The following is a 24,341-nucleotide window of genomic DNA, read 5'->3' as shown; positions in this document are numbered from 1 at the left end:
TCTTCTCTTTACGATAAACTGAATCTCTCGTTGGCCTGACAGTGACTCTTGGAATATAAGTAGAGAAATATGACTTACAATATTTTGCTGCTTCAGCTTCTGTCAGATACACTAACTCCACAAAAACTCACTAACATTCAACACTACTGCTTGCTACATTTCAGGAACCGCCAGAGAACAATCACTGTTCGTCTTACAGACTTGGAAAACCGACTCATTATCTTTTCTCTCTCCTCAATCTCGTTAAACTTTTTCCTACATATTTATCCCACCTTTTTCAATCTCCGCCAATCAAAAATCGTCACAATTCCCCCATTTTTTCATTTTGATAACAAACAAATTTTTACCTATAATTATAAAATTTCCTAAAACTTATTTACAAATAATATTTTCTATAATTCTTAAAACTAACAAAAACCTCTTTCTAAAATCTCTTCTATTTGTCTCTAATCACTGCATTAATGTGGTTCAATTGTCTTTGGATTTCACTTAAAATTATGCGGGTCACTCAAGTATAACAAAGAAATAATTTATGCAAAGCTTACATTTTGTTTAGTACAGGTAATCCAAGAATTTAATAACTTTCCTTCTTAGAAATGTTTGTTGGATATTATCCTACTTATCTGAATTATTTTAATGTTTTTGAACTTTGAAATATTTTTAAACAAACCAACATTTTTCTCGATTTTACATATCATAACAATATATATAAATATATATATATATATATATATATATATATATATATATATATATATATATATATATATATATATATATATATATATATATATATATATAAACCTTGTGTACCGAGAAGCTTATCCAACTGCTACATCTTTAAATTTATAGTATTTTCTATCTGGTAGATCCCTTCCATATACTTGAATTTAATATATATAGATAAATAAAAAATACAATTTTTACTAAAAAGTTTTCCTTGACCTTTTTACTTCGTTTATCAGTCGGCTTTGTGTTTAAGTTCACCTATTTATACTGTTCTGGGACTTACCGCAGTAGTAGCTGATAAATTAGCTATCTCAAATATAATATTAAAATTATTATTTTTATAATACATGTGAATTAAATAATGAAACTTACAATCTTATAATTGCCATATCGTCCCCAGCGTGGCGGATTATTGGTCCACTTAACAAAAGCAAATCTGCAAGTCTTCCGGGTGAGCGCAATAGCTCTTTTGCAGCTTTTAATGGTTCTAATCTCTTCTGAGGACTAGGTAATAAAAGCATTCTGTGAAACAGTGCTTCTAATACTGGCCTAAGAGCTCTTTCTCGACCAACAAGACGAACTATCTGAATTCCAATGCTAGAATGTAAAATAAATCCTAAATTAGTTTGTATGCTACATGTTACATGAATCTAACGTAAGATTTAGTTAGGTATACTTTCAACAAACAAATAATAAATTTTTTCATAATTTTATAAAATTAAAATTAAAATACAGAAATTAATTTTTAATATATTTTTAAAGGAATGAAAAATGAAAATATTCGACACATGAACAACTTATAGATATATAAAAGTAATGATAATTAAGTTAACCTTTTTAAATCATATATTGACAGACTGTACATGGCCAACTTATAAACAATATTAGATATTCAGACGATACAGTGTTGCTGGCAGATGGTGCGCAGGGGCTCCAAAGGATCATGGATAACGTTGTAGAAACATGTAACAAATACGGCCTAAAACTTAATTGCAAGGAGACAAAAATAATGATTATTAGTAAGAACACCAACATAAACGCCCAAATTACAATAGGCGATACACCGTTAGAAAGAGTAAAAAAAATATATGCTATTTGGGCTGCAATGTAAAGGATACTTGGGATCGTAGTTGCGAAATAAAAACTCGTATTGAAAAAGCCAGAAGCTCTTTTAACAGCCTTAAAAAGATTCTCTGCAACCTATCTTTAAGTAACTATATACGCATAAGAATTCTTAGATGTTACGTCTTTAGTGTCCTTCTCTATGGAGTAGAAAGCTAGAGCCTTACATAAGATACCATAAAACGATTAGAGGCAGACATATGTTGAGGGTCTCTTATATACACGACACAAGGAATATAACTATTCTCCAGAGGCTAAGAAAAGACAAAGAAATTATCAACACCGTACAGAACAGAAAATTGGTTTACTTCGGCTACATCATGCGTAATAATAAATTCCGACTTTTACAGTTGATTCTACAAGGCAAGCTTGAGGGTAAGAGAGGCCCTGGACGTAGGCGTATATCCTGGCTAGCTAATCTTAGGAAGTGGACTGGTCTAACGTCAACTGATTTATTTCGAGCTGCTGTGAATATAATAAGATGGGTTAATGTGGTCACCAACATCTCTAGAAGATAGGCACATTTAAAAGAAGAATGACAGACTGGAAAACTAATTTTTTTTTTAAATACCGAGTAAAAACAATATCAAACACCGCTTAAACTAACGAAACAAGAAATGCGCAAAAACCATTTATCTAGGGAAGAAAAAATGCGCATATTATTATGAATGGAAAAACATTTCCATGGGCAGTATCCCAATGATGTCAGCCAGGACTATTGGTTGACATTAGTGTCTACGAAAAGATTAGAGGTCGGAAGTAGCCAGGCACTTATCGGAACAAATTATAAAGAATGGCATGATTCAGTAGCAAAGATCCTTTATGAAGAGCTAGTCAACAAATTGAACCTTCAAACTAACCATCTTCCTTATTATCAATATGTCCCAGATAGTATGGTTGACAATGACAACTACAAACTAGGCAGAACCTTAAAATATTCACAGACGAACCAGTGACACATTAGAGACCAACAATACTAATTAATGTGGCGAACTTAACAAGAATAATCTATTATAATCTATCTATTAAATACAATCAGAAGATGCCAATATTGAAATATGGATATCAACTAAACAAAATTTAAATATTAGTGCAATATGTCATTTACAGTAAGTTAAGGCTGGTAAAATGTAAACGGTCAATTGTATTTACTTTTGGAACAACATAAAGTTCGTCTTAACCGCAGAATACACCATCCCAATGGTTGGGATGGTGTATTCTGTGGTCTTAACTGTATATTCTACTGGTTCGAAAAAGCCCCATGAGAGCTCATTTCTTTTGATACTGTAGGTATCTGGGATGATCAAATTTTCCCCTTAGAGGGTGTGAAAGCCGTGTGGCTTAAATCTGAATAATAATCTAATTTTGAGTGTAGGTGTGATCATGTGATTGTATTTTTATTTAAAAAAAATATTATAAATAGTACAAATTATATTATTCACTTTTAAATAATTTTTCTTACCTGTATATAATTTTAGCCTGATTTGTAGTTAAAGAATGGACCATAGAATCTCCAGGGGTGCCAAGGATTGCTATTAATGATGGACAGAATCGTTGCCACAAAAATGTTGTAAAGTGAATGTTGGAATGTACCGTATTAGGTAAAGTGCTAACAAATGTTAACAAACATTCCAATAAAAAAATTTTTATATCCGTAGATTTAGTTAAACTGAAAATAATTTTAACGTAAATACGATTAAAATTATATAAATTAAAAATTCACTCACACTTTTGTTTCCTCAAGTTTACTGCAAATATACTGCATAACAGGTATTGCTTCATTAAAACAAGCAACAGCTGAAGTTTTTGTGTATACCATTTCTGTACTACTACCAGAATTCATATGTTTTTGTTGTTGTTGGCGGATTTCTTCACATTCTTCATCTGAAAATTTTAGAGACTTGCTTAACTTTAGTTATTGTTTACATAAGACAATACATGCGCTGATCATAAACTCACATACATACTCGGTCATACATACACATATCTACACATAGATACACATAAACACACATTGCAAATCAATAAATACAAACTTTCTTATAGTGACTTATTTTATCAATAGAACGCACACAAAAGATAGTTTCAAAAATTATGCTTCACCCCTGGTATTCACAATTTATAAAAGATTATATATAATATAACATAAAAGAGATTTATAAAAGATTAAAAATTTTATTCACAATTTTTACTCTTTTATAAATCTCTATCCTTATCAGATCACATATTTAATAAGCCTTTTTTATATAAAACACATATTTTTTGGTTTTCTATTTTATTTAAATACCCATTTAGTTGATCTGGTTTTTTCAAGGTGTAATTGGCATGCTATAGGTGTCAACCCATACCTAGGTTCCTCAAATATAACCTAGACATGCTGTGCACCGTCCCTAGTGGGGCTCAAGTATACATACAGTTCCCTCAACAGTTTTGTAATTTTGTGATTTTTTAGACGAGACCAGAATCTGGTTAAATAGTGATAATACCTGGCGGATTCGTATTTGGCGAGAGCCAATAAGAGCTGCACAGCTAGCACATGTCCGTCCCATACTTCCTTTCGCTGGTATATATTATAGCAGTGTTATGTTTTGGGCAGGTACTACGATGGATTTTGGTTAGATGGACGCACGGAATCGGTGGTTATTGACGAGACTCTAACAGGATAACGGTACATCACACGGATTTTAGAACTTCTTGCGAGATTGTGCCGAGGAGCTGTGGATGAAAATTTTATATTTATGGTTGATAACGCCCACTCACATTGGTCTCAAGCGGTTAATTACTATCTTGACACAGAATTTATTCGCCATTTGGAGTGGCCTTCGATGTCTTCAGACATTAACCCCATTAAACATGCATGGTATGTGCTCTCCAGAGCTGTTTATATCCGAAGCAATCCTCCTAGAGCCTAACATAAACTTAAAAATGACTGCAGAGAAGAATGGGAGAATCTGTCACAGAAAATGATTGATCGACTTGTTAACAGTATTAGAGTTCGAATCCAGGCTTTCATCGATACCCGTAGTGGAAATATACGATATTAAAACTGTTAAATACGTATAATTAGAAATATATATTTTTCGTTATATTTTTATTATAAATGATCTATAACATTAGTTTCTGAAAATAGTAGTTAATAATAGCAAACATTTTGGGTGATGATTATTTTTTGAAACTATGCGTATATAAAAGAAATTCATTATAATATAAATATAGAATTTCTTAGGCAAGTTTATTGGTACATAATTATGTAGATGAGTGATATCTGCAAAAATAAGTTATTCTGAGACTATTTCTATTGAATATAATTCATAAAAATGGTTTATTCTTTGTTTAACCATGTATGTGTTTTTGTGCGTTTCTATCGATGTATGTATATAACCGTACGTATGTGTATATTAGTACATATTCTTACGTTCCTATGTATGTGTTATGTATATTTTTATGTCTCTGCTTTGTTTCTTTGTTTTCGTGTATGTTTATATTTTTGTGATGTTGTGTATGTTGGTGAATCCCTGTATATATATATATATATATATATATATATATATATATATGTGTGTGTGTGTGTGTGTGTGTGTGTGTGTGTGTGTGTGTGTGTGTGTGTGTGTGTGTGTGTGTATGTGTGTGTGTGTGTGTGTGCGTATGAAGACAATTTAAGTTTGCTCGTAAAAACTTACCAAGAAAAGAGCAAAATGCAGTCAAAGTTTGACTTGCTGCAGCTTGAGCTGAGGCTTTAACTGGTTGAGTGCCAATATCATAGGCATCTCCACATCTTCCCAATATTAGCATTACAAGTCTTCCGTTTAAAGCCCAACTTGTAGAGCAGGCTAAATTTAAAAATACCCTTAAGATATGAACTTGTGTATCCTCGCATTGTAATAAAAATGATGAAGTGGCTAAAAGTAGCTGAGCTGGTAACCATAAAGAATCGTCTTCTGGTTCAGTTCCATATTGAAAACGTTCGTCTCGGATTAACTTCTACAAACAATTTGACAAAATAAATTTCTGAAATATATATATATATATATATATATATATATATATATATATATATATATATATATATAAATATATATATATATATATATATATATATATATATATATATATATATATATATATCTAAGCATACTTGTGCTCTTGCCCAGCATGCTATTAACACTAAACACACAGTGGACTTTAATGAAGTTAAGATTCTTGGCAATGAACGCAATATCGTTAAAAGACAGTTTTTGGAAATGTGTTCAATACTTAAACACCCTAACGCTCTCAATAAGAGAACGGACATTAGTAACTTGAGCCAAATTTATCATGCATTAATATTGCAGAATTAGGCTTAATATGTTGTTTACTTTAAAAATTGTCCCCTAAGGTGTAGTTTTTATCATATTTTCATATTAAATAATTTCAAATAAAATAAAATAATTTCTTACTTTACTTACTTTACATATTTAAATAATTGTTTCTGCTCAAATAATTTAATAAAATTTTATAATAAAATAGATTCATAGAATCTATATTATTCTCAGTTCCAAATGTATGAACCTTGGACTGATGGAGGTTGAATCAATCTTCACCTGTTGCTGGCTATTCTGCCACAACATTAACTTTTTAAAAACTGCCTTGCTGTTCTTTCACTTTTTTGACCTCAAGGTTACTGTCTTTTCTCGTTCGGCGTGGTACCTAAATTTCTAGTCGCATTTCACCGACAGCGACTGAGAAGCTTAAGAGTGGTAACTTCATTATACAGTAGACTCCCTCTATAACGAGAACTGAAATGGCAGACTAATTACCTCGTTATAAGCGGATCTCGTTATATCCAACAACAATAATACAGTGCATACATATGAATATGCAGTTTTCTAAAACATTAACTTTCTATAGTGAAACCATTCGGAGCAATATAAGATGCTAATAAATATTGTTTGAATGGCGTTTTTAAAACAAAGTTGTTTACTTTTATTGTCAATGAAATGCATTAAAACAAAAAGAGTTGTTTACTTTTACTGTCAATGATATACGTTAAAACAAAAAATCTGTATTCTGTAAATATGTATAATGTATAAAGCGTATAAAGTTATTTTGTCATTGTTGACTGCTTTAAATTGTCCAGTATTCTATCTATCATATTTTCTAAAGATGTGAAACAGTTTTATGCTTCTTCATTTGCGTTTTGTCCTTGGATAAAGTTTCTGCCCTTTAAACCTTTAAAACACTTTCCACATCTTGTCTATTAGGACCCATATTATTAGGTGTGAATGGTCAACCCAATACAATGACACTTGTGAATCATAAATTTTACATTTCCGACTAAGAATCATAAATTGTAAGAAGTTTATTGCGGACGGCCCGCAGTTAAAAAGGGTATTTATTTATAGCTACGGCCGGGCCAAAACGTAAAAAACACGTTTTTCAATCTTATTACTTCCTCGTTATAAGCAAATTTACCTCGCTATAAAGGGTTATAGTTCAATAGAAATTTCACGGGACATCTAATGTACCTCGTTATAAGCGAAATCTCGTAATAACCGTGTTCGTTATAAAGGGAGTATACTGTATATTTTTTTAAATATCTATAATTCAATTTTAATAATGTTACCTAAAGTTAAAGTCAAATTTAAATAATTATATACTTTTGGAAGTGAAAATATCATATGATATTTTTGGTTCTCTATAAATTAATGTTTTTTACTTAGATTTTTTCACATATTTTTTATATACATGTACCATTACCACATGTCTTTTGCTGTGCTAAGTTGAGTTAATTTGTAAACTGTATTCAGTTCAATTAATTGTCTATACAACATAATATTTAATATCCATTGTCCATAACTTTTCCATGGATGTTTGGTTTTTCATATTGTTCTTTTTAGATGAACTGATGATGCTTCTTGATTAAGAAGCGAAACGTCTTCAATAAATAGATGAAGTAGCCACCTTCTTTGTCTTTTATTTCTCCACTTTGACCGAAAAACCCACCACTCTTCGAGTGTTCCTTAGTTTATATATATATATATATATATATATATATATATATATATATATATATATATATATATATATATATATACATATATATATATATATATATATATATATATATATATATATATATATATATATATACAAAACCACCAGTTTATTAATGCTGCAGTCAGAAGGTTGGCCGAGATGTTAGAGAAACACTCTTTTGACTTTTTGTCGAGCTTTCGGAATGGTTTTATTTCTTTTTCAAGACACTGTAATATATATAAAAAAATGTGTAAATATTTACAAAATATCACAATTTGTCAGTGCAACTTACTAGTCGTTGAGATTATTTAAAATAAACTTTGACACTCAACATTAATAACACAAATATAAAATATAATAATGGACAATACATTCTAAAATTTTTGGTCAGGATAGTAAAACTTACTTTATTTCATGAAGAAAATTTCATTTTTTTTTATTTAATTATTTAAAATAAACAAAATAATATATATTTAAATACTATTCTAAATACTATTTAAATAATAAAATATATTTAAATAAAAAAACATAAATAAATATTAACTTCTACATATTCTTGTATGCATAACTGGTTGCATACCATTAAGACAGGTTTAATAATTAAAAATCAAAACTAGCCCAATATGGGCCTCTTGTTTCTTGAAAATAAATATAATATCAAGAACAACTAATTACACTTTAATCACATTGTTTTTTCTTTCTGTTCTCTATGTATTAGAGTTAAAACATACTATCAAAATATGTCAGAAATAAACTAAGTTTTACTATCCTGGCCAAAATTTTTAGAATACCTATATTGTCCATTATTATATTTTATATTTGTGTTATTAATGTTGAGTGTCAAAGTTTATTTTAAATAATCTCAACGACTAGTAAGTTGCACTGACAAATTGTGATATTTTGTAAATATTTACACATTTTTTTATATATATTACAGTGTCTTAACATCTCTAACCTTCTGACTGCAGCCCTAATAAACTGGTGGTTTTGTTTATATCGACAGTCACTAATATCCTGTATTTCTTATATATACTTATTATACATTGAATGTATGGACAAGTCAATATGTAAGATAACAATTTATAAACAAGTTTGCATAAATTGAAAGATCATACTTACGTTAAATCCAGATAGAGCTAAAGACACCAATTTGCTTTTCTTACTTTCGAATGATAATTTTAATGGCACGAAACATACTGATCTTAATTCGTGTGAAGGACTTCTCATTAAACAATTCTGCGATTGAAGCAAATCTAAAAATATTTACCGATTCGTTACAAATAAAGTTGAAATTTTGTTTAAGGTAATTCTAATATTACTACTTTTTAAATCAAAAATGACAATATATCAAAATATAGTTAAAAATAGATTATTGGTTAAGGCATTTCATAGCTGTTTTACGTATTAGATTTTCTACAACATATTATTTAAATTTAAATTCAGTTAAAGAAATTACCATAAATGATGTTGGATGTAAGTATTAAGATAACTTAATAAGGTAGATAGTTTTTATTTATTTATCTGCATTTCTTGTGCTTAAACGGAAATTTGGCTAGCAAAAATTAGCTTTATATCTTCTAGGTTAACTTTAGTTAAAATTATTGAAGTTATACTTCTATACGCGCGTTCGACGTTGGAAATTTGTACGGGAGTGAATCGGCAAAATCATTACATATGTAAGATATAGGTAAGAGAGAGACAGAAGATATATTTTTTCTCTCTTGAAGAGGCGGACCCCTGTCATACAATCAGCTATAGCCCAACAACAAGAAGAACCACAAGTGAGCCAAACAACAGCAGAAGCTCTACTCGCTGCAGATGCTGAGCTGGAACATCAGCCAGCGCTCACTTAAGCGGGACGACCGAGGCAGCGTGGACTGTTTCTATAAACGAAAACATTTTGCGCTTCTATTCCAAGGTGACGAACCTCGGTCAAGAATCGATCGGCTATCGACAACATCTGTATGCCGAATTTTGCAGGGAGTACCCAGAGATTCAAGTATCTGAACAGAGAATAGCAGATCAATACCGGGTAATTATAAGAAATAATATTATCCCAGAGACTAGACGCGATACCATCAGAAGCGAAGTCGAACGGGAGATCCATAACCCAGAGCGAGTTATAGATCAAATCCCTAATGAAAACTGTAATGGGCAGACTCCTGAACCTCTCATACAAGAAACTCAACCTGTTAATACGCAGCAGGATAGTAACGAGTTGCATGATAGCCTGGTAAGTGAAATGGCACGTGCCGTACAAGAGTTTAATGGGACGAACCCAGTTAGCAGACCACCACTACCAAAAATAAATTCTTGTAAAAAACTAGGTGCGCTGTTACAAATTGTGAACACTGAAGTCCTACCCAATTACATCGGGGAAGCTCATACATTGGAATATTTGCATATGCTGATTTACTGTGCAGTAACAACAATAATTGCTAATGTTATGAATTGCAAAAACGAACTTTTTAAATTTCTTTTGAGTAAAATTGAGAGCAGTGGTATAATTATTCATAACTTGGGCTATATGATATGTAAAGGATCGCTTGTAGTGCTGTGTACGATGATAAGGGATAGAAATGGTGTTTTTATGTCTAATGTTAATATACTGTACATCAGTACAAAATTTTATTTTATTATAGAGATATGGTGGGCTTTTAAAAATAATAATTTTTTGGAATTAACAAGCTGAATGTCGACTGAGTTTCATACTTAACCAACCTGTTTCTTTAAGTTTGTAACTTATTGGTTGATTTCTACGGATATCATGTATCAAACGAAGGCAAGAATTTTGCATTTTTTGTATACGATAACTATCACGTTTTGTAATACATGAATTATAAATAGTATCACAATAATTAAAGTGTGATAACACCAAGGTATCACACAGCAATTTTTTTAAGGCTTTAGTCAATATTTGACGAGATTGGAATATAAATTTCAAATGTACATACCTTTACTGCAGCACTTGTCTATATGACCACCAAATCTTAAGTTTCGATCTATATGTAAGCCTAAGTTTTTGACAGTTGCCTTAAATTCTATCGAAGAATTATCAATGGTGATCATATGAGCCACATCTCTCAGAAATATTTCTTTTTGTGTCACTGGACCAAAAACTATACCTACAGATTTATTGTTATTAAGACGAAGACAATGGCTAGAAGAAAATTGAGAAACTCTTTCGAAATTAATTGCAGTTACTGCCTGTTTAAACTCATCAGGCTTAAAGGATAAGTAGATCTGAGTGTCATCAGCAAAATAGTGCTGATTACAGGAGAGAAAATTAGCAGGAAAGTTTGAAGTATATATACTAAATAATTTCGGACCCAATATAGAGCCCTGTGGTACCCCTTTATTTGTTTTAAGATAGTTCGATGTCATACCATTGTAATAAATAGTTTGACTTCTATTATTGAGATAACTGAATAACATCAGATGCCTGCTTAGACATATACTTAAACAATACTAAACTTGTCTATAAACTGCATAGACAATATGCTTAAACATTGAAATCAACAGAGAATGGTCAAGCGTATCAAAAGCTTTGGAATAATCCAATAAATCAGCACTGTAATTAAGCCAGTATCGCATCCTCCAAATATGTCATCAGTTATTTTTAGAAGGGCACTAGTACAGTTATGATCCTTTTTGAAACCGGACTGATTTTCTGACTGAATTTTATGTTTATCTAATTGAACCTGTAGTTGCTGATTTAAAATAATTTTCTCAAGTATTTTTGAAAACGTAGGTAGTATACTAATTGGCCGTATTTAATTAAAACCTGTCGGATTATTAGTTTTCGGTAACGATACAATTTTAGCAGTTTTCCACATCGATGGAAACTCTGCTCTTATAATACAAGCATTCATAATATGTGTCAAATACGGCCAAAAACGGAAGGCACATATTAATTGTTAGTATATTTATTTTATCGCATCCGGTAGCAGCACTCGTGATACTGTTAATGACATTTAAAACGTCACTTTCTTGGACACAAGAGACATTTGCACCTATGTCCACACGAAAATTAATATTATAAAAGTTGTTAACTGTTAAATAAGGATTCATCGAGGACACCTTTTTTTTATATTGTTCAGCTGGGAGAATATCTGATCCAAGTAATTTGTTTCTGGCTAGTTTTTTATTTGCATCTTTAACAACGTATTTTTCGGCATAGTAATTGCAATATGCAAATACTATACCGAAAAATACCCATTAAAAAAACGGGTGTGGCAGTGCAGTGGGACTGCCGGTAGAAGTTATATTTCTATACACGCGTTCGCCGTTACAAATTTATATGGGAGTCAATCTGCACAATCATTACATATGTAATGATATAGGTAAGAGAGAGCAAAAAGAGAAACAAAATTAGGTATATAGGTATACGGTGCATCGTTTGCTATATATAGACAAGTATAGAGGAGTATAGTAAATGAAGGATTGAATCACTCATCATCCAGCCTCAAGAGTCCACTGCTGAACATAGGCCTCTTCCTCATGTTTCCAACCCCGTCTATCTTGCGCCGCTCTTATCCAGTTTTTATTGAGTCTTCTTAAATCGTCAGTCCATCTTGTAGGTGGTCGACCGACGCTTCTCTTGTCTTCCCTTGGGCTCCATTCCAATAACCTCTTTGTCCATCGCCCATCTGTCATTCTGGCTATGTGTCCTGCCCATCTCCATTTTAGTCTGGCTATCTTCTCGATGATGTCAGTCACTCCGGTTCTTCTCCTGATGTCTTCGTTGGTTATTCTGTCTCGCAGAGTTATTCCTAACATGGACCGCTCCATTCTTCTCTGCGTGACTCTCAGTTTGGTAGCTGCTGCTTTTGTTAAGGTAAGTTTTTCTGCTCCGTACGTCAAGACTGGGAGGACGCACTGATCAAATACCTTTCTCTTTAGGCATGTGGGCAGCTCACTTTTAAAAGTTTCTCTCAATTTTCCAAATGCTGCCCACCCAAGGCCGATTCTTCTCTTCAGTTCATGAGTCTGGTTATCCCTGCCAATCATAATTTCATGTCCCAGGTATTTATATCTATCTACGAGTTCTATTTCTTTCCCACCAATACTGATGTTCTGGTTGGGTACCAAATTGGTCATGATTTTTGTTTTCGAGATATTTATATTTAAACCTACATTTTCTGTAGCCACAACGAGTTCCTGTACCATCTCTCTTGCCATAACTAGATCTTCAGCTATTATAAGTATATCATCGGCGAAACGTAAGTTGTTTAGATATTCTCCATCTATTTTTATTCCCTTTGTCATCCAATCCAAATTCTTAAAAGCATGTTCTAGCACCGTATTTAAAAGTTTAGGTGACATTGGGTCTCCTTGTCTAATTGAATCACTATTTTGATGAAAAGTAATGGAAATAAAATACCATTATTACTAATGTGCAGCTACATTGTGCAGATATGGAGTCTTGGACAAAGAAGTGAGAAATCAAGTACAAAAAGCAAATAGACTGACAGGATGAATTAATAACACTATATGGCGACACAGACACATTAACACTGAGATGAAGTCAAGAATTTATAAAGTCAGTGCAAGACCAATAATGACATATACCTCAGAAACAAGACCCGACACAGCCACAACACAAATGCTACTGGAAACGGCAGAGATTAGAGTGAGAGTACTGAGAAGAGTTACAGGAAATACGCTGAGAAGAAACATTACCTAGGTACATTACTACGGTACATTGGAAGAAAATGTATCGTACAGTGTACAAGCGAATAGACAATAAACAGAAAAAGTTAAAATGGAATAACCCCATAAGCAGAATGGGGGAGACCCGTGTCGTCAAAATAGCGCCAGAGGTAAGTCACCAGAAGTATCGGACGGCCGGGCAAAAGACGGATTGACGACCTTCCATAGATGTATTAATTCGCCAATGAACAAGCAGAATTGCTTATAAAGAATAAGAATAAGAAGAAGAAATTCAATAAGGTTCGACCTTGGACCAAGCTATGTATCAAGTATCAAATTTTTAGGATTTTTCCTTTATAGTTATAGCACATAAAGGCAGAAAAACAGACAGATAATAACTATTGAGTCCTTACTAATAAATATTAAAAGGCTCAAAAATCTTAGTATATAGTTTGTTCTCATAAATTGTGGAGATAATTACAACATATTCAACATAACAAATATATAACATAACAATAGATAATTACAACACAAATCGCCCGAACAACTCTTTTCTGAACCTTAAAACTTGAATTACTAAATTTTTAGGTAACTGAACTAAGCCTCAGTTTTATTAATAGCGTCTTGGCGCCATTTTGTAAGATACTTTTAAATGGGACCATGGAGAAATTAATATATTATTTGAAAGCACTTGTATTAATCATTAGGTCACTGGATTTTTTTTGATTCTTTGTGGCACCGTTTCAAAATCCCTACTTAATTGTGAAAATCTTATTAAATTAACTCTCGGTGAAAGAATAACTCTTTCTTCCCAGATGGATAACGTCACTAGTATCATATATATGCCAAAAAATCTTAATTTAAAAATAAAATCGACCTTTTTTGAGATTTATCTCCATACATATAAACGTATACATAAAAGAAATTTAAAATAACAATCATTATATTTGTCCCTTTCATCTCTACGCCCATGACTACTATATGTACTAAATATTCAATGATAAATAAAATAGTTACAAAAATTAAATAATGTATAAAATTATCGAAACAATATTAAAAAAGATATTATTATTTTTCCATTCTTTGATTTTTAAAACCAAAGTGACAAAAATGAGAAAATAATAATAAATATATATATATATATATATATATATATATATATATATATATATATATATATATATATATATATATATATATATATATATATCCAATAGTCATTGGATTGAGAACTTTCACAGCGTTTGAAAAGAAAACGCTCCAGCTTTTTCCGACCATAAAAATTATATCGTTACGACATTTTTAAGTAATCCTCGAGTTCTTTCTTCAACATTTTAGGTTGATGGATTGTAAACTAATCATCTACTCTTTTTATCAATATTCATTACAGTTGAAATTTATACTACCTCAAGCCAATAAAGACCCAAAACAGAAATTTAGTAAAATAAAGAGCCGAATAAAAATAACGTTATGATTGAAAAAGTAATCTAGATATTAACTATACAGTAGCAGATCTCCAGATAAAAAATTGCAGTGCCTGTTTTGATAAAGGATGCGAATTTTTTTAGCTGTTTACTACTTTGACATTGTTTCAACTCCTTAGAAGAACTACTATTTAATAGGGTATCGGATTGGATGCCTATGTATAACATTTTTGGTAGTTTCTTCAGATTTGATAAACGTTCAGATAAACGTTGATTCATTTATTACCGAATAGTACATACCTATGTGATCTCGAAAAAAAAATTATGCCTATTATATTAATTGGATATCATCATCACTAAGCCATGGTAACATTGCAGAAAAAGATATTAAAGATGTTTGAAAATATAATAACTACTCTATTTAAAATGTTTAGATTTAAATGATTTAGATTCTAGTTAATTTAAAAAATTTCAAAAACATTCACAAATATGGAAATGTTACCTAAAGCAGATACTTCGAGATTTGTAAACCAAACTCTCAGACATAGATACTCATTATGATACAATAAAAAATGTAAATCTGCTGAAAATAGAATAACAACCTTGCAAATTTTCTATTCTAGAAGTAAATGGAAATGTGAAATAAGTATGTAATATATCCAATTGATTGTCATAATTGTCATTAAAATTAGTATTCAAAATTAATTCCTTTATTAAAAATATATAATAAGCCTTAATAAATAATTCAACCTTTTGTATGTTTAAAGTAGGTACTCCGATGCAGTTTTTTAGTATTTTTATTCCAAGAACATATTTTTGGCTGTCTCTATTTATTTGAATATCAGCGATATATTTCATACTGAATGAGCTTCTGATACATACAGATATAATACCTAATGCCAAAAATACAATTCTTGGAAAAACACTGATGGACAAACATTCCAAAGAACATTAAAACACATATTACTAAAACTAAAAAAATTACCATGCGCTTCTTGTGCTCGTTGTTTGAGGTTGTATAGTTTTAAATTTCCAGCTTCTTTAACAATACTCGATAATAGGTCTTCCATTTTTAATTCCCGAATAATATCATGCTATTTTATTAAACACCGTATTGAACACTGTTAAAATTTGCGTTTGTTTCTGCGCATTTTCATTTTTCTAGAAAATCAATATCTCAAACGGGACGCAATATATTCAACAAGTTATGGATTATCATGCTCAAAACAGGAAGAAAGATATTGATCAATTATACATATGTTATACATGTAAGTTCTCACTTTTTTCTATATATATATATATATATATATATATATATATATATATATATATATATATATATATATATATATTCATATATATATATATATATATATATATTCATATATATATATATATATATATATATATATATATATATATATATATATATATATATATATATATATATATATATATATATATATATATATATATATGTATATATATGCAGTCAGAAGTTTGGCCGGGATGTTACAGCAACACTCTTTTGACTTTTGGTCTAGCTTTCGGAATTGTTTTATTCCTTTTTCAAAACACTGTAATAAGAGGAATGTGTAAATATTTACAATATATCACAATTCGTCAGTGCAACTTACGAGTCGTTGAGATTATTTATATAAAGCTTTGACACTCAACATTAATAACACACATATAATATATAACATATAAAATAATGGACAAAATACATTTTAAAGTTTTATTCAGGATAGTAAAACTTCGTTTATTTAAAATGTATTTTGTCCATTATTTTATATGTGTGTTATTAATGTTGAGTGTCAAAGCTTTATATAAATAATCTCAACGACTAGTACTAAACGCAGCAAATTATCTCAAATGGCCTTAATGGTTAAGGATTTAAAAAATATGCAAGAGGATAATATGCCGATAGTGGAACCAAACGACCTTGAAATATTTGGAAAGAGTGTTGCATCACAATTACAAAAGATATCAGATAAACAGGCAACAAGTGCCCAGGAAAAGATACAGAGCATACTGAGTCAATGCCGACTTGCTGATATACGAGCGAAGAAGTTAAATGCTAATCAAAATTCGCAGTTTTCTGAATGTATGCAACAATTTCCAAAATCGATGCAACAACTTCCAAATACTCAATTTGAATGGGATCCTATATCTTTGAGAAATTATCCACCACGCTTCCCGCCAGTTGCAAGTTGTGCACTGCCAGAAGGTAGTCCATCCAGTGCTGCAACTTCATCGACTTTTACTTCCCACTGCAAGGATGACTGCTGCAGTGTTCCATCACCTATTGAAAGCCTTGACGAAGCAGAAGACGCTAGGGATCTCATTAAAATAGCTTATAATATTGCCAATTGTAAATAAAATTAATAAATACTTTACCTTAATATATTGTTTTAAGGCTGCATAAATTCCCCTGCACACTTTGGGTATAAATTTTGAGATAGTAGGTTTGGGCACACGGTATAAGTGACTCAGGCTTCGGTAAGACATTCCAGTAGCTAAATAAGTCAATGTTACTTCAAGTTTTATTTTTGCAGGTAATGCCTCTCTCATCACGGTATCTTGATACTGAATAGAACTTTCTATTAGAGAAAGTAGTTGGTCAAAATTTTCTGACGTAAGTCGTAACGCCAGTACTCAGTGGGATCCTCTACTCTTAGTTGTTTTAATAAGAAAGACGAAGCTCCTGTTATAGATCTATCACTGATCCATTTTCTTACCCACAATCGTTTTTCCTTTACCACTTCTTCTTCCAACATATTAATCAGCTCCTCCCTTAATAGGACGAACATTTTCTTAACACATTTTCTTTTCAACAACTGCTTTTGCTGTAGCTCCATTTTTGCAAAAGTAACACGACACGATACTGGCAAATGATAACAAACGACTGACTTCACATAGTAGGAACAGACGTGACAGTGAGACTGTCGCCAGCTACTGGATACGTGTAAACTTACCTGTTCAGCGCTGTCCTAGTCAAGCACTGGAATGCCAGTGAGACTGGCGCCAGTTACTGGATACGTGTAAACCTGCCTTAACTTAGAATTGTAGAGTTAGAATATTAAAAAACTTTGCTAGTAACAACATAATGATGTTTTTTGTTACTATGTGCAAAAAAAAGTTTTTTTTAACGTTGGAAATGTATAGTAGCTTTGAACTTAAAACGTAAAGGTTTACCCAAGGTTAATCGAAAAACCCAATGTAACTACATTTAAAAGGAGGCAATTCTTTGAATTGTCGGCAATAACTAAATTTTTTGATTGTTAGAAAGTTTAAATGTGAGGTTCTGTTTTAGCCAGAACGCATGTGCTGACAAATTCAAGTTGTAGTTCTTTTGAATATTTATGTGGTTAAGGTTCATTGGTAAAACCGAATGAAATTAAATCCCAGTATAGGGAAATATTATTTTAGATTTTCTTTTTTAATTATATTATATTGTTCATGTATTAAGAGTTTACTATTTAACTTGTCTGCAAAGATTATATATATATATATATATATATATATACTTATATATATATATATATATATATATATATATATATAATATATATATATATAAATATATATATATATATATATATATATATATATATATATATATATTATATATATAAATATATATATATATATATATATATATATATATAATTATATATGTATATTATATATAAATAAGAATAAAAAAATATGTATATAAACTTCATTCTAGAACTAAATCATTTAATTTTTCTGTTTCCAACTTAGCAGAGTTCTTGTGTTCTCTGTGAGTAGAATGCCAGACTGTAAGAGTTCTCACTGACCGCTGGTAGTTTGTGTTATTAGATTAGGGTGTAAGTGCTACAAAGAACTCAGAATGTCTGGCTGATGTTTGTTGCTTATTAGGCTTTTATTTGATATTAGAATTACAAACAAATTATTTAAATACTGACAAGATTTTGTCACAACATTTAGAACACTAAATTATACTACATTCACCCGTCCCTATTTTTGAACAAAATATTGCAATTATCTTGGTTTTTTTTTTAGTTGCAGCTGATTTACAGCTAGATTGAAAATCTAAATTTTCCAATCTTGGTTCATAATTATCATCAGGTTATTGAACAGGTAAATTTTTTGTCTCATCTGGTATTGATTTAGTAGTAGAATTCTCTAGTGTGTTATTTGGACTTTCATCTTTATCATTATCGTGATTCAATAATATAACAATTCAATTCAACAGTAAACGTCGTATCTAGTGCAGAGCACCTGGTAAAGGAGTTTCCCATTTAGTGATGTCTAAATTTTTGGTTTTCACTGCTAGATTCACCAACTTTCATATAACTCATTGTATCTTTCGACTTAACCATTTCCTTCATGGTTATATGGTGTTGTTCTACTTGAACATATTCCTTTAGAGTGTAGATAATTAATAAATTCTTGTGAAGTAAAGCTAGTTCTCTTGTCAGATTTTATATATGCCGGCATTCTATATAAACAAAATAGTGATTTGATCTGTGAATGGTTTGAATTGCCTTCCTACCAGATAATGTCTGCATTTTTTTAATACTTCAACGCATATGCTTCTTTTTAAATTGCATAATGTTTTCATTCAGAATCTGTGAGGGTATGTGTGAAAAAAGCAATGGGTTTTCCAGATTGATTGCTTCGCTTATGTAATCATAGACTGTATGCGAGACAAAATTTATTAAAAGCATGTACTTATTTTTATCTTCTAGCGATTTATCTTTAGATTCATTGCTTTTCAAAAAATTCTTGAATGTTTTATACCAATGTTTGAATTCTTTGGTAAAAGTTTGACAGTTTGGATCAGCCTCTAGTTTATCTGGTGTAAAGTCAGTAACGGACTGAGGCTAAAGAAGGCCCTAGGCAAAATTATAATTCCGGGCCTATTTGTCAGTTTGGTCAACTATTAAATAAAATAAACAAAAATCGCAAAAGTAGTAATCCGAAAATTTTTATTGACCAGGAATTCCTACCAGGAATTATCAGAGGACTCGTACAGAAGCTCTAAACGTGTAGAGCTTTTGCCACTAAATTTTACTTTATTTTGTGGAATTTCATGATAAAATATTTTTCATATTTTATGCCGTTTTTTATCATTAGTATATGCAGTTCCTTTAACTCTTTCGGATTCTTTTTATAAATGGTCAATATCATCTCCAACAGATTTCATCTATCAATGAACCATATTCATATTCGTATTATTAGAAGTTTGTATATAAATCGGCAGCTTCGCACCTTGTTAGCGGGTTTTCATCTTTATTTGAAGAAAAATGCACAAATAATGTTTAATTTCTTCATAATTTTCCTTTAAGGATTTTAAAGCATCGGTACGAGCAAACCGCATGGTGTCACAAATAGGTTAAATAGTTAAGTGTTTGCTCTTAAAATTTGGCTTCCTTTATTTCGCTCACTATTTTGAGTTGTAAATCTTTCTATATAATAGAAATAAATTCATCACATATTATACACGACAAATAGTTTGGTAGTGGTGCCGCAGTCTACATATTTTTGCATGTTTTCCTGCAGAAATAGATCAAACCCAGATACATATGCCAAAGACCTATAAAATTACTATTATTTTTACTAAAAACACTTAATTTTTACCACGAGACGCTAAAGAATATAAAGAAATAAATTTAATTGTCGCTACCATGCGTTTACGTACTTCATTCCAATATTTTTCTTCATTTATCATTTGTTTTTTCCAGTCCAGTGTCAATGGTTCCGGTAATTTTTAGATCTTGTTATAAAAATTGATATGAGGTTGATGTGGTCATTGTCAATTATTCGTTCCTTTTGTCATTAGCGTTGTTTGGTGAATCGAATAGAAGATGATTCCAAAGATGTATTTATTTATTTTGGTGGATTTTTAATTAATCAATACCGCGTTATTCTGGTAAATCAAAATAAAAATTAAAAACCTAATTTCCGGGCCCCAAAATTTACCGGCCCTAGGTTGCCTAGGTCTTAGTCCGTCCCTGTCTAAAGTACTTCTCTGTTGTAAATTTATGCAACTAAAATTATCGTAAAAAGCCTTTTGCAGAATTAGGCTTTTATTCACATAAAACTTGACATAAGAATGACAAAATAATTATTTAAATACTGACCAGTTGTTGTCAAAACATTAAGAAAACTAAATTATACTACACTTGGCTTGTATTATTCATATTTCTTGTAACACATATAACATTTCTTGTAATATTTTTATAAATAAAGGTTTTATTCTATATTTTATTCTTTAATTTTTTTAATCACTTTGACATTTTAATGTAATGGAAAATAAATATAGTCTCATCATAACAAGAAAACCCAAAAAGTATACGAAAAATATTTATTATCGTATATGATAAGGATTTTTCTTGTTATTTTAGGATTATATCGATTTTCCTTTACTTTAAAGTGAGTTCACAATCCTAGGCAATATTACTAAACTTTTGAATTTAGCGCCATGTATATATAGTTCCGCGCCCGATCACTAGGTGATGCGCCAATCATTGTTTTATTCGTTAACACGGAAGTTTCAATGCTAGGTGGTAGTGTGCTATGGTATTGGTAGTGGGTTAGGATGTGTAATGGATATGTACGAATTTGATGGAAATTTTGGGTTAGGACATGACTTCGCCTTGGTAGGGGACTGTGGAGAAAGTCAAGGCTTGCTTAAGGCAGGGTTGCGTCCCTTTAGCAGATCTGTCTTCTACCGGGGTCGTAAAAGAGTATCTACTTGCTACATACCCATATGAGTTTTAAAATATAAATCTTCCACACCATTCTCGAAATTATGATTATCAACCAAATGTTTTCTCAAGTCATTATTACAATCAACACAAGAATACTTTGTATCACACATATATTCAATATTCTCAGGTTCCTTATTACGTACAGTTCTGGAATGTTTATTCAGATTGTATTGAAATGAAAAAGTTTTTCCGCACTCAAAACAAAATACTGACATTTTATTTTATTAGATGCCAAGTACAAGATAAGAACAAGAAATATTTTAATCGTCGTCAACGTTACACGTTACTTACTTTACAAAAATATGTTGTTTACAAATGAATCTGGTGAATTCGCGCCAACATATTATTTGACATTTTGAGGACATGCGTAGATCATGGAATATTGTACTCCTTTCCACTTCCACTATGGACCGTGGAAGTGATGACGTAGATTTTATTGACATCTGTCAGTTTCACTCTCCAAACAAATCTTGTTTAGTGTGGATAATTTGTATTTTTCGTTATTTTTTCATTTTTTTACAGAATCTTTACGCTTTTTGCAATATCTAAGTATTCTAATAGTTACTACAACAATTTTACAAGGTTGTGTAAATAATAAAGCATGTTGTTTTATAAAAATAACAATAAAATGCATGTATCAATAAAGTAAGGTTAGAATGTCTTTAATTTAAACTTTTAAACTATATTTCATAGAAATAGAACACTGAATTATCATGGTATTATCGTAAAAAACACTATACTTAAAAGAAAAAGCAGCAGAGGAAGCAAAATGTTAACTTTATAGAAATTAAAAAGTCTAAAGATTGGGCATTTCAACTTTTGTTTGGAAAGTAATTGACAGTTGTGACGTCACACTTCCACTGTCCATTATATTTATAATGATTCTTCTTTTTTCAATGAAAGAAGTCTGTAATAAAAGTTTATTTAAGCTATTATACATTCTGTGCCATAGGAACTTTTGTGTCGTAGGTTTATAGCAGAGATATGTAAAATATCTGGTTTATACGGAATGGACCTTATCATGTATAGGCCATAAGGACCGATGATAAGGACCAACTATATTATTTATCTATGGGTTGAGTCATGATACTATGACCTTATACACACTTTAGACTACATGATTTATCATGTGATTTGTCTATAAGTTTGGTCATAAAGTGAAATTTACATGTTTACACTGTGTGATTTGTCATATGATTTTGTCATAAGCAGTGTCATGCGGCTCGTCATAGCTTGTCACAGGAGAATAGGACGGTGCCTATTCCGCATGATAAAATCATATGATTTTCGGTAATAATACGGGTAACACCAACATATTTAAATATCGCGCCTTATTCTTATGTCAATTCAGTAACATTCCCTTACCCAGAGACAACATTTTTTATTTATTTATTTATTTTTTGTTTGTTGCATTGATATTGAACCTATTATCTAATGTGTGCTATTGTGTCGTATTTTTCTTTTAATATTTATTTAGTTTATTTTATTCTTAGTTTAGTGGTTTATAGTCTTCTTAGTCATAATTTTAGTTTAGTTTCTTTATTAATTATTTTTAATTTGGTATAATATCAACACTAAATTTGATATACCCTGTCCACGATTTCTTTGTAAGAGCCACCTGCAAGACCAAAGGCGTCTGATCTTCCATTATAATGGTTTCAAAATCTAATAGTTGATATCTATACTGTGTCTAATATCTCTATGACCATAAAGAAAAAAAATCAATAAAACCTCACTCATTGTCACTCATATCATAAGTCATAACTTATCATGCAATGTAAACACGATTTTTTAAAACATCATAGAAACGAGGAATCATAACAAATCTCATATGATATTGTCATATGATAAAATCATGTAGTGTAAAGTCTACTTTAGATTAACGAAACCGTAGATATAACATCGACAAGTGCGCAGCCTGTCCGTTTCCCCTTAATCTACACTCCTTTGTCCTGCCAATCAAAATAGCAGACAGAGTATACCCCTATACGGTCCGCCGGCAACGACTTGTTCACTATTTTAAAATTTTTACGTTAAATTGTGTGTTTTGTGTATTCAGTTTTCGGCTGTGTTAGTGTCTTTTTTTTATAAAATTCCACGGTGTATAATTAAGAACTGTATTTATCATTCAACTGCAAATTGTGTGAAAGACAAAAAGTCAGTTCACCTATTTAGGTAAGTTTAAAATATTCTATTTGTAATATTGTATTCATTAGTAGCCATATTTGTATCGAGGGGAAGTATTCGACGCTGTACTTCAGAACCGGACTTTTAAATTTTATAAACTGCAATTTGTTTTGAGTGGTGATCTCAGATTAATGAGTGATGATATTTAATTTCGCTTAACGTCATCATTTTGATACTTCTACGGTTTATTTGAAAGTGACATAATATAAAGTAATTATCAATTATAAAAACCATTACATTCTTCTTATATAGATATTATTTTTTTTTGTAATTTTCGGTGAGGTAGTTGCTATCAATAGTTAGTTAATGTAACTCGTTTTAGTTTCCCTGCATCTAAAGAAATACGAGAGGCATGGATATTGTTTTCCAATATAGAGGGAAAAGAAATACCAAAAATCCCTCGTATGTGTAATTTGCATTTTACTGAAGATTCGTTGGACAGAGAAAA

General features: G+C 30.8%; 1 protein-coding gene across 1 annotated transcript in view; it reads right to left on the bottom strand.

Annotated features, from left to right (window-relative positions):
* Window positions 1–16,078, bottom strand: part of LOC140436877 (brefeldin A-inhibited guanine nucleotide-exchange protein 3) — a 158,404-nt gene extending 142,326 nt beyond the window's left edge. The window contains exons 1-6 of the mRNA XM_072526035.1: window positions 15,928–16,078; window positions 8,986–9,119; window positions 5,532–5,832; window positions 3,579–3,735; window positions 3,314–3,520; window positions 1,102–1,326 (exon numbers count right to left, since the gene is read on the bottom strand). Of these exons, the coding sequence (XP_072382136.1) occupies window positions 1,102–1,326; window positions 3,314–3,520; window positions 3,579–3,735; window positions 5,532–5,832; window positions 8,986–9,119; window positions 15,928–16,012 (1,109 nt within the window). The 5' untranslated portion in view covers window positions 16,013–16,078. The remainder of the gene's footprint in view (window positions 1–1,101; window positions 1,327–3,313; window positions 3,521–3,578; window positions 3,736–5,531; window positions 5,833–8,985; window positions 9,120–15,927) is intronic.
* Window positions 16,079–24,341: the final 8,263 nt, after the last annotated feature.

This window comes from Diabrotica undecimpunctata, chromosome 3 (assembly GCF_040954645.1).
Source record: "Diabrotica undecimpunctata isolate CICGRU chromosome 3, icDiaUnde3, whole genome shotgun sequence".
In the NCBI taxonomy this organism is placed as follows: domain Eukaryota; kingdom Metazoa; phylum Arthropoda; class Insecta; order Coleoptera; family Chrysomelidae; genus Diabrotica; species Diabrotica undecimpunctata.
This window is presented reverse-complemented; position numbering and strand designations above follow the sequence as displayed.